At 38.7% G+C, this 12,912-nt stretch overlaps 1 protein-coding gene across 1 annotated transcript in view; it reads left to right on the plus strand.

Annotated features, from left to right (window-relative positions):
- The window catches only part of DSCAM (DS cell adhesion molecule), a gene marked incomplete at both ends in the record, with an annotated part of 449,568 nt that overhangs the window by 281,050 nt on the left and 155,606 nt on the right, over positions 1-12,912 (plus strand). The window contains 4 exons of the mRNA XM_079539395.1: positions 22-300; positions 2,615-2,890; positions 5,364-5,660; positions 6,457-6,732. Coding sequence (XP_079395521.1) covers positions 22-300; positions 2,615-2,890; positions 5,364-5,660; positions 6,457-6,732 — 1,128 coding nt within the window. The remainder of the gene's footprint in view (positions 1-21; positions 301-2,614; positions 2,891-5,363; positions 5,661-6,456; positions 6,733-12,912) is intronic.

Below are 12,912 nucleotides of genomic sequence, written 5' to 3' on the forward strand. Positions count from 1 at the left end.
TGAAAATCTCTGTTCTTTCAGATCCAGCGAATTCAGCTCCATCTATTCTAGATGGGTTTGACCACCGTAAAGCCATGGCAGGACAGCGAGTGGAGCTGCCTTGCAAAGCATCAGGGCACCCCACACCAAAGTATCGTTGGCTGAAGGACAACGTTCCCTGGGAGCCTGACAGCAGGTTTCGGCAGACAGTTACAGGTCTGCTGATAGAGAACACGCGTCCCTCAGACTCCGGCAACTATGTCTGCGAGGTGTGGAACAACTATGGTACTGCCGAGATGATAGGGCGACTATATGTAAAACGTAAGTTTTGTGAGTGACTGAAGCTCTTGCACTGCTTCTTGCCTGGACATCTGCATGTGGGAAGGTGTTGCTATATCTTTTTGTACCTTCCATTTTGTTACTTTACCTTAGCAATGCTTAAACTTCTCAGAATTTTGCAACGTTAGATATTAGACTCTGGGGAAATGAGTTAGTTGGACAATTGAGCGATCAGAAGTGCAAATAGATGCAATTTATAATGTAGCTATATAATTTATCACACAGAGGATATGTAATTTAGAATCTTCAATTGGATGCTTAAAAAGAAATTGCAAATGTTCTCATGAATAAAGCTACCAAACTCTTGTTGCCATGACTCATGCTGTTCAGTAATATTGAATACTCATACCTCCTCTTAGTTGAGTATTCATGTGTGAATATTCTGAATGTTTCACAAATTCTAGCAAAGATAATTATTACTCAGAAGCACTGCACTGGAAAAGTGTTATTCTGCTATTGTTAAAAAGAAATGATTTCCCGGAATAGAAATTACACTTTTTGAACTAACATTTCCACCTGTGTAGCACAACTAGCAAATGGGAAAGAAAGAACAGTTCAGACCATTAAAATGTCTTCACCAATAATTACACATGATGGATTTGGGCAGAATAAAACAAAGATTAAAGATCAAAAATTTGTGAGTTATAACTAATGAGCTTATGCATTAAAATTCAGTTTGTTGTTGTGTCAGTATGACACAAAATTAAAACTTTCAGAAACACATTGTGATGGAGTTGCTGGTGGTACTGAAAGTATACCCAGATGCTAGTGATGTGTTTTACATATGGACTCACTGATCAGCAAGTAGATATCCTCTTATAAGGTTGGCAGGAAGAAAGACTTGGGGAAAACAGTGTTATTCTTCTGTGTAATGGAAGATACTCATCACTTTCTTGAATCTGTAAGATGTTGGTGGTACTACTGGGCTGTTCACAGTTTTGAGCCTTTCTGACCTGCTTATAGTAAATGTTCAGTGATTGTAACATGCATGTGATCACAGATTAGTTATTGATCTGAACCCTTTTGGACAAAAAGACTGTTACATAAGAGTCTATGATCTGGAAGGATGGAAGTCATTGACACGTGTGTGTTTTTCCAGGCCTCTGTTCACAGCAGATCAGTAATTTTTGGCAATATATATTGGAGAAGCAGTAAAGATTTATTGCAACTTCTGTGTTATAAAATGTTCTATAAAGTGAATGATTTGGTTGTGGATTTTTTTATGTAGGAATATACATGCATGTGTGTATATGTAAGTTGGCAAAAAAAAAAAAAAAAGTAGAATAGTACATATTTATTATGAGAGATGACATCAGTGTTGATTATCCACAACTAAAAAAGGAAATATGTTGCACATTTTTTTCTTAGTGGCAGAGGTAGTACTGAACCTACACAAGAAGCTAATATGAATATATATTTCACAAAAGTCCATTATCTTTATAAGGATGAACCAAAATACACAAAACATGAGATAAACTCTGCATTCAGGAGTGTTGGTAACTATTAAAAATGGGATAAATATCACATGTACATTTATGACTTTTTTCCAAATCTTTTCATCCTCTTTTGTTGCAATATAAAACACGTATTATTAACTAGGTTCTACTCCATTTTAAGACTGACTTGAAAATACTGCAGTCTTTCTGTGTTAAAGCAGAAAATTTAGTGAGCCCACACAAAGAGGCATTTACATGAGGATAGACCCCACACATGTTTATGACTGCATCTGGTGTTAACATTTCAGTAAGTACTTCCACTGTTAAAAACAAATCTGGTACTGTAATTGTCATTTACAACAATTGTTCACATTAGGTATTGTTAACTATGTTCCTTTTGGAGGAAATGAAACCAGAAGATGATCTTCAGAAATGCATCTAATACACCAGTACGAAAGTCCACACTGAACTAATCCAAAGTAATATCCTGCCCTTCCAAAAGATGTAGTACTATTGATTGCCACTTAGCAACAATGCTGTTACTCAGTAGATCTGTTCCTACCATTCATTTAGGCATAGTTTAGGGGGTTATATCATGTGTTAAGTAGGTTAATCCTTATGTTTTGTGTCATGGATGTTCTTGGGGGAAATGCTTGTTCAGAGCAAGCACAGTAATCTGTGGTGATTTTAAAAGGTTGTTTTATTGCTGCTTTTTTTTTTTTCTTTCAGAAGGATATGGATGTGATTTATGTTGTTTGTCTTATCTGAGAGTTAATGTGTTACTCTCATGTAAATGTAGATGTATACTTAATGTTCTCTATTTCCCTTTCCCTCTCCATTGTTTTGGTTTAAATCCGCAGAACCACTAAAAGCCACAATCAGCCCACGGAAAGTAAAAAGCAGTGTTGGTAGTCAAGTGTCCTTGTCCTGCAGTGTGACAGGAACCGAGGACCAGGAGCTCTCATGGTACCGTAATGGTGAAATCATTAACCCTGGTAACAACGTTCGGATCACTGGGATCAACCGGGAGAACCTTATCATGGATGGCATGGCTAAGAGTGATGGTGGAGCATACCAGTGCTTTGTGCGCAAGGACAAGATGTCCGCTCAAGACTATGTTCAAGTAATATTAGAAGGTGAGTCACTACCTGTTTAGTGATTCTAATCTCCGTGTTTTACATGTTGTCTTTGGCAACACTTCTGTAAAGTGAAGTACTGGAGTCTCTAAACAAGAGAAGAGGGTACCTTTGAGCTGTCGACAGATGTTATTGTGCCTCCCTACTCTGAAGAGAAGAAAACTGTTGGAAGGTATTGATTTGAAAAATATATCCCTCCTGAATAGTCTTCACTGTCCTTTTTTTTTGGAGATGATGGTGTTGATTTTTTTACACTACTTTTTCAACAAGACATGTGGTAAGCGATCCTTATTCAGGACCAGACATTTCTTTCCTAGTATGGCATTTCTGGTTGGACATATCGGCTGAAGATCTAGAGATCATATTAAGTACCTGACACAATGTTCCACATGATAATCAGGCGGTTTGTACAGAGCCAGTTCATTAATGAGAATGTAGTGCAGTTGTGGCATGGACACTATTTTTAGTCTTTACAGAAAAAAGAGGAGATTACCTGCCTGGACCAAGTTACCTCGGCAACCATCTCCTGTGACTAACAAAGCCTAAAGAGTGTATTGATAATCTATCACAATGTCGAGAGAGTGCAGGTTATCAGAGAGTAACAGCAGGAAAGATTTCAAAGACACCCGGGTCTTGCTGGGAAAATACTGTCTGCTTTCATCTCCAAAAAAAGCCTGTCACTTGAATTTAAAAAAAAAAAAGAAGAAGCAGAGGGATGGCAGAGGTACATGGTGTGCACACTCAAAGATTTATTGGTCTGGTGACAGTTTCCTTTCAGGATAAAAAGCTTTTTTCCTATTGCTGTTGTTTTGTTTTCTGAGGGATGACAGTATCTAATACACAGCAAAGGAAAGGAAGAGAGTCAGAGATGGAAATAAATAAATAAATAAATAAAAACTCTTGTCACACAACTGATGGAACAGAAACAAGACAGGAAGAAAGAGGAGAAAATTATGAAATCAAGCCAAACAAAATGCCCTCTTCCTATCTGAGGTCTTTCAGCAGTCTGAGAATGGCAGTACCTTATGATTTTCACTATTTGGAAAGCAAAGGAATATTTCGGCACTATTTTTAATTTTACTGTGACTCAGCATGTTTTGGGGCTGGCTTTATATCTATCATGCCTATTTTCTCAGAGTGATGTTGTACTGAAATTGCAATGTAAGAATTATGATTTCCAAGGGTATTATTGTGGTTCAACCCCTCAAACACGAGGGTAAGTACATAGCAGAGTGTTTGTAAGAAGGCAGTATATAGTACATAGTGCTCCAAATAGAGTATGAGATTTGTTAATCCTATTCTGGCAACCTCTGGCCTGTATGAAACTGAAAGGAGTTGTCCATAAAGGGCTTCATATACAAGACGTATTTTCATGTGTCTTTGGACCCTCACTAGGTAATGAATAGCCTTTTCCTTCTGTTTCTTGCAGATGCTAACAGTGTAGGACAATTAAGTTAGCTTGCTTGCCTCTTGATTCTATAAAATCAGATAGTAGCTGGCAAAACTGCTGTCCAAACTTCTAGCATGCTTGCTGTGTTCTGCACGCTGCTCTTGACATGTGGCCTCTTGCACTTTTGCCCCCAATTATATTGAAATCCCTTATAGATATGGCTTTGAAAGTATAATTTTCAAGGGAGAGCATGCAATACGTGATTTCAGAAGGAACTTTCTAACTAATAGCAGAGTGTCATCATTCCTAAGTGTTATTCCTCTGAGCTCTCTGGGCAGGTGGTTATTTAATCCTGCTTCCTACTTAAAACCTCAAAGTTTCTGTCTCCATGCATTCTCTTTATTCATTTGTCTGGTAGAGGATGAGTACATTGTGACACGGATAACAAGAAAAATTATTTGAACATTCTCATCACATAAGGTTATTTATCTGCAACACAAAATGACCACAGAAAGAAATTGGCATCACTATTGTTACTTGCTGCCTCTATTCAGGAAAAGCTTAATTCAGTACTTTTCTAAATGCGATAATGTGGGTCAGGACTAAACTGAATTGACACAGCTGTGTGAAATTAGCCTATGCAAGTTATGCCTGGCTCATTGACAGAATTCATCTTTAGCTTTTAAAGGAGATGAAATGTACCAGGAAAGGAAAAATTCAAAGCATGTGAGGGGTTTGTTGCATGTCATTACTGGTGAACTGTGTATGACTGACACCTCTCTGCAAGAACCTGACAGTTCATATAGCCCTGCAGAGCCCCCATCCTTCCATTCAGGTGGTTTTTCCTGAGTGGAAGTCACTATTGAGTTTCTTAGTGATGATAAAGAAACTTTCAGTAAGGAAAGAATTACGTAAGTAATCTACCAAAGTTTGTTTCCATCTCTCAATAATTAAACTTATGTCCAGGAATACAGTTATTTACATGTCTTCTAAAAAAGATTTTGTCTTGTGACAAGCTTCAGGGTAGAGGAAACAGCTTTACAGCATGTAAGCATTCTTCTCTTCCTTTTCTTACTTTGGCAGATGGTACTCCCAAAATCATTTCTGCCTTCAGTGAGAAAGTGGTGAGTCCGGGCGAGCCAGTCTCCCTTATGTGCAATGTGAAGGGGACCCCCTTGCCTACCATCACTTGGACACTGGATGAAGATCCCATTGTGAAGGATGGCAGTCATCGTATCAGCCAGATTATCACCTCTGAAGGGAATGTGGTCAGTTACCTGAACATCTCTAACACTCAGGTTCGAGATGGTGGAGTTTATCGCTGTACTGCCAACAACTCTGCTGGAGTCGTCCTGTACCAGGCTCGAATAAACGTAAGAGGTGCTTGTCAAATCAGCTCCTCAAAAAAACACACATAACTCATTGTAGTGGAGAAAAAGATTGTTGCATGTGTTGAAAAGAGTCTTGGAATGCCAAAACCAACTTACTGTTTTCCCTCTCCTTTTCTTCCTCTTCTCTTTTTTTCCAACCTGCCTTCCCAGACCCAGAAAATGTATGATGTGGTTAAACTTTGGAAGATTTCTCTTTGTGTTCTGTAGTCTCTTTTTCGTGTACTCATCATTACTAATTCATATTTTCTCTACTTTAGTCCTGTTGTGCATGTTTTTTCTTTTCCTTTCCTCCTTTACTTGTCCAGCATTGATTGTAATTATTCATGTATACTATACTTTACCTTGCATTTCTAGCTTTACATGGCATAATACCCATTGTCATGGTATTATACTTCATATATGTCAAAATAAATGCTAAGTTTGTCAGTGTTCTCATGTGTAACAGAATTTTAGCTTTGTATCAGTGCTAGTATTTCACATTAATTAAATCATCATCAGACTTTTAATTTGTAATGCCGCAAAGATTTTATCAGACGAGTGTTGGATAATGCAAACATATACCCCCACATAATTAGTATGTATGCTGCAGGGTGAGGAAAAACTAGAGCACACAAAGATTAGGGAAACTGCTTAAATGGCTCTTAAAAGCAGAAACTGTCAAATACTAAGTGTTGTACAAGCCGCATTTGTAAATGTCATTAACATTGGTATATTCAGAAAAAAAAAAAAGTCTATTTTGTCAAACAAACGTGCCTATATTCACGAGTTCCTTTTTACTTTCCCAGGGCCAGCAAGCATTCGACCAATGAAAAACATCACAGCAATAGCGGGACGGGACACCTACATCCACTGCCGTGTAATAGGCTACCCATATTACTCCATCAAGTGGTACAAGAACTCCAACCTGCTTCCCTTTAACCATCGTCAAGTGGCTTTTGAGAACAATGGGACATTGAAGCTTTCAGATGTGCAGAAGGAGGTAGATGAGGGTGAATACACATGTAATGTCCTTGTTCAGCCCCAGCTGTCCACCAGCCAGAGTGTTCACGTGACAGTGAAAGGTAAGGGTAACTTGGAGAACTCGAGCTGGGGTAATGGCTTGTAGTTTATAGAAATGCAAGACAGAGCATGTAAGATTATCTTGTCAGTTAGATAACGAATCCTTAAGATGATTAATCCAGATTTCTGTTCATTTTTAATGATGACGTAAATAATAATCAGGCACTATTTCTTGGTCTTCCTTGATTTTTACCCTCCTTTATTCAATTAAGAGATCATTGCTTATTAACAGGAGACTGCTTCTTAATGGGAAACAAGCTTTCTGTTGGCAGTTTTTGTGACAGCGATTTGGTCAGCAAATTAATATTTTGTGACCTAAATTTCACTGGTGACTCTTTTTTCTGCTAAGTGGCTGTCTACATTTTCATTAGTCAATAACTTTCTAACTTTAAACAAGATTAGAATTTTGAAGCATGTTTTTCCATCAATAAACAAGAGACAGCACCTACAAACATTAATTGTTATTAAGCAGGTTTTTCTGACTGTCCTTGATGCTGTAGAAAGTTAGTACTATATTCACGGGGACACAAAAGACATAAAACCTTACTGGAGTTGCACTTGGTTTTGAGCAACAGGACCACTCTACAGTCCACCCATGAGAGCCTGTAGGATGAAGTGTAATTTGACCATTCTTGAAGTTCTTCAGAGCTTTTCCTTGGCTCTTTTTCTTTTGGTGGTAGAGAGGAGGGAAGAAGTCAATTTCTGCATCTGCTCTCAGATAAGAAACAGAGATCACAAGTAAAATTGCTTTGTTACAGACATCTGAGCCTTTATTTTCTTTCTCTTTGGTTTGTTTAGCTCTTTCTTGTTTTCAATCTGAACTGAAGTGATTGCTAATTATTTCAAGAGGTCAGGAGATTAGCCATAAGCTACTAGCAATTTGTTCTGTGAAAGACGTAACATCTTACACACCTGAGACCAACAGGACCACTGATCATATCATGTATCGTGAAAAGCTAATGTAACCATTTATTTTAACGCATCTGGTGTCTTGCTTGACGTCACAAAAATATTGCAGATCTATTGAGGGAGCTGAAGAAATGTGTCCTGAGTTAGTTAATTGTGTTCCTATTGCACTGAGAGCTTAATGTGGTAAATCTGGTGAGGAATGCTTCCTCTTAACTGATACCTTTCTTCAAGTGATGGTAAAAATGAATATAGCCATGTAAAATAATCCAGTGGTCCATCCTTGGCTTGAGCAGTTATATAACTTTACTAGTCACTGGGAATGTTAGGTGCAGTATTGTTGTTACTTCCGTTAGTTACAGATTACAAATTTGACAATTCCACCTTAGAATGCAAATTGGTTAGTCCCATCAATGATTATCCCTCTATCAGTGATGTTGCATCCTACAGCTTGAAGATATTCTGCCTTAGTCTGAATATTCAACTGCCAGAGCTGTTGGCAGGTCATAAATCTGAAAGTGACTGTGTGTGGTCTGAATAACTAACATAAAAATGTGATTCATTCAAAGAGTGGGTGAGATGCCACTGCACCTGTGATACAGGCTTCTCCTGCACGTGGTCTAAAGGCAGATGCACTGGAACAGTGCAAGTTGCAATATGAATGGTGAATTGCAATGTGATTTGCACATGCAAAACAGATGTGTTAGTGAGGATCATATGTATTCCTCTGGAGCTGCCAAAGTTGGCTGCAGAGACTGTGCTAGGCAGTCAGCAAGCCCTGTCTTGCCAAGACATTGTTTAAAGAGGTTACTTTCCTGACCTCATATGCTAAACCCAAAATATCAAAGCTTAGCTTCGTATTAATAAACCCCAAAAGTTCTCAAGGTTCTGTGGCTGGAGGTTAGTAGTGTACAGTGTTTGCTAAAATAGTTAGATATTATTTTGTTCCATAACCACACTGTGATTTTATCCAACTTATTAGCAGATTGTAGAATCATGGAATCACCAAGGTTGGAAAAGAACTCTAAGATCATCCAGTCCAACCGTCCACCTATCACCAATATTTTCCACTAAACCATGTCCCTTAGTACAACATCTGAACGTTTCTTGAACACCTCCAGGGATGGTTAGTCAGCCATGGCTTGCTTCAAAATATTGCTAATGTTCATGCTGTCATTTTTCTTTTATGAATTCCTAAGGGAATGTGATGAGTTTTCAGACACTTACAGTTTATTCCAAGAAATACGAACTATGGCTCTGCTTGCATTGTTTAGAAGAACTGTGAGATATGACATTGTAAGAGGAGTTAATGTCAGTGCCAAAATCTCCTTATTTTATGATTCAACTTCTCGTATTATCACTCCACTTATTTAATCTCCAGAGAAACAGAGGGAGGATTATTGCTTGTGTTCAACACTGTGGGTCCTTTGGTTTGTTCTTATTTCCGCTACAAGCTTACTGGGTGACCCCAGACCAGTGATTGAGAATAGGTGATACTTAATGAACTGTAACTCTGTATTTTGTTTCCTTCATATTCTGTTCCGAAGACATAATTACCAGTTTCCTCATGAGTTTTTCTGAACTGATCATCTGTGGCATCAGAGTACTTCAGAACTGAGTCCCTTTTCAAAACCCACCTGGGCGTTTAGGATCTCTTTGGAAAATGGCAGCTGTGGCACAAACTAAATCTTTATCTACATATTTTTTGTGTTCAATTTCAGAAGCTTATAGCTTGATTTTTTTTTTCCAGTTTACTTGATTTTGTAAAGCATTTGTATGCACAAAGCGCAGCTCCAGTTGAAATAAATATGCTTCTCCAAGTTCTTTGTCTTTCTTAAACAAGTCCCATTATGCAGACTGGTTACCCACTGGGAAAGACGGACTGAAGTCATTTAATTATCATCATCTCAGAGATCCATGACAAAGGTAGATACAGAATTTGGCTCTACAGGGAAGCACTTTTCTGCATTATGTATACAAGTGGCCATTCTTGTCTGCTATCCTCTGCCTCATTTACACCCATTTTCCAAATTTTCTAGTATATAAAGCATCCTCTGTCTGTCTTGAATGAAGTTGCATCAAAAGCACCATTCAAATAAGGATATTCAACAGCATGAGCATGTAATTAAACACAAAAGGATTGCCCATTCTGTAGAGTATTTTGAGATATTTATAAGTATCCAAATGAAAGCAAATTCTTGAGAATATTCTTTAGAAATCACTGTAAGATCTCAGATAGAACAGAAAGTTTCATGACAAACTTCTGAATGAAATCCTGACTGCCAGAGAACCAGAGTTTGCTCTGCACCTGGCAGGCTGTCAAGAAGCCAAAAGGTTGAATTTGGGCCTATCATCTCTGTATTATTTGACCTTGAGGCAGGTACTTCTTTTCACTGTTGATCAGAGGAATCAATTCAAGATTACATTAAATCTGCTGCAGCATTTTTAGGAAGATCTGATATTTTTGACCACATGGGCACATACCTTAAAGGCCTGCATTGCCAAATGATTGGGCCAAAGATACGTGGCATGCCATTTTCTCCATCCCTTGCCTGTTGACGTGAGGAATCAAACTCTGTAACCCAAGTAAGATTACAAAGCAGGTACAGTTTATTCAGTGCTGCGCGGACACTGGGTGCAAGGGGGATAGATCCTCCTAATTTGCACACTGTCTGGAGAAACCATGGTACAGATATAGGCAAAACTAATATATAATCAATAGTTTTCCCAGAATTCAGATACATAATCATTACACCCCCGAGAGTTCGTTAGCATGCAGACCCTCCCCTCTTGTGCGTGCATAGTGGGTCGTGGGATGAAGATTTGTTGTTTTTCTTGTGAAGGCTTCTGACCTTTCTCACTGTAAACTCCTGGCCTTTCGGGGGGCATCCCCCCAAACCAGTTTCTTGTTGCCCCATGGACATCTAATCACCTCCCTGCCAATGTCCTTGGGCTGTTCTCAAACCTTTATCTTTATGGCCTTCATCCCCCTTACTATCCCAGTCACAGTGTCTGCCATCCCTTATTTTCTAACAAGCTCTACATTCTTGCTTCTATAAACTATCTCTAACTATTCCCCTTTACCCCCCTTATTTTCAGTCACTGTGAAGCCTTCTTGCCTTTTTACTTTCACTTGTGGGGCCCGTCTCACCTTTCACCTGTCCATTGTCTCTGGATCTGAATCTTGGAAGCTAGCAATCCTGTAAGATAACTGATGGAAATTTGACTGAATATGCTGGCAGGAAAATAAGCAGGTTTCTGCTTGGCAGACGCAGCACTGTTGGAATTGTGCCTGAGTCCTAGAGGAGCATTTTGGAAATCAAGCCATCTTGGCATTTATTTTTTTCATTTAGACAAATGAATTGGCCAGCTCTGATTTCTGACAACAATGATGAAATCTACCCACAATGTAATGCATACATAAATGGGTGAGGCTATGGCTCTACATTCATACTGAATTTCTGATATTTCTTACCTGTCAGATGCTTGTCTTTACAGCTGTAATCACCTTTCAGTATGTTTTACTTTGGCCTGTGTTAAATGCAGTTTCCTTTTAGCTTCTTTGTAGACTAAACTGAGCACCCTCTTCTTCTCCTTCTGTAAATGGAAACAGCATTTACTGACATCCTTAAAAGTACTCATCAAGACCAGCCTTGCTAAGGATACAGCATGGGTCCTTGCCAAAAACAAAATTATTCTTAGTAGCACTAGTTTCTCTGTCCTTATTTCACCCAGCTCTAGTGGTTTGCCAGTTCTTATACATCTGCTGACAGCAGAAGACTATTACAGGCTGATATCCTACATATAGGAGAAGAATATTCTGGAGAAGACATGGGCTTTTGATCAAAGTATGATCTGTCTCCAGCTCATCTTAATCCTTACTCTTCTGCTCTGCATTCCAAAACCAGTCTGCCCTCCACATCTTTCTCATCTCAGCCTTCATTTTCCCAGTGCCTTGTTCCCATGACTCAGAAGCGGTCTTTACCTTCAGAGCTCCCTGCATTCCTCTCTGCCAGCAGTTTAGACTCCCTGCTTTCTGCCAGTCTTCATTTTCTCTATCTCTACTGGTTTCTAGTCTCTCTCTCCTTTGTGTTGTCTTCTCTCATTGATAGTTCTCTATCCCACCAAACTGCTTTTTTATTCTAACCTCACATCTCCAGCCATTTTCCAACTTCAATTTACCAGCCTTCATGATCTCTTGAATCCCATTGCAAGCCTGATCCCAACTTTTGACTTTCTTCTGCTTCTCCTAAGTCCAATTCTGCAAGCCCCTTTTCTTATCCTGGGCAATGTTGTGAGTTTCTGCTCCATTGCTTGCTGCTGTTGTCTGCATGCCCAATAAGAGAGGCTGGTTTTCCTTTCTGTTTTGTTGGCCTCATGATCTCCCCTATTCCTCTGTACATTCAAATTTGGGCACTCTTTTGATGACTTTCCATAGGAACAGCAAAAGCATTTGATGCTTGTGTCTTCACCCGCTGAACATGAAAGCCATGGTGAGGCTACTCAGATTTTCACAATGGCTTTTTATTTATTTATTTATTTTCTTTTAAGGTATGATGAAAATGCAGTATATTCTTATATTTCAACTCTCTCTGCCTATTCTTGGAAGTGACCAGACAGCTGTAGCTGCAACCTTCCAGCTGAAATGACTCAGCCTGAGGCAGACACCTGGCCTGGAAAGGTGCTATCCAAACAAAAGTCAAATTGCAAGCAAATAAAAGTAAAAATAAAAGTAGTCTTAAAATGGGAAGTGTTGTCAGACAAAATAAGAGGTTATATTACACACCCCATCTGTGAGTTTCATATTTCCACTGAAAAACAATCCTACTGGAGGCAAGGTGGTAAAATAATAATAGCAACATCAATTCTACAGGATTTGTTGGATCTGGAAACGTTTTAAAAGCAGGACTGAGTCATTATCTTTTGTTTTGTTTTGTTTTGTAATTTATGGTTTTCTCGGCTATAGTAAAAGCCATCAGTATTAAGTGGTGATTTTCTTTTCATCTGTCTCATGAGACACTCTTCTCATATGAACAGCCCGCTGCTATTCACACTTCTCAGACACAAATTAATTGATAAAGAAGCCCCTGTGAGGAAAGATGCAGCATCAAAAAAAAAAAAAAAAGTGTGGTGCTCAAAGGTGCTTTTTCTGATCTTGCAGAGATTATGGTATGCCATTGATTTAGAAAGTATCTTCTTATCTGATGGTGAAGTGATAGCACTTCACCTGTTGTGAACTGCAAGAAATTGTATCAGCCTGTTTCTTTTCAGAAAAC

This window comes from Tetrao urogallus, assembly GCF_951394365.1.
Source record: "Tetrao urogallus genome assembly, chromosome: 1".
Taxonomy (NCBI): Eukaryota; Metazoa; Chordata; class Aves; order Galliformes; family Phasianidae; genus Tetrao; species Tetrao urogallus.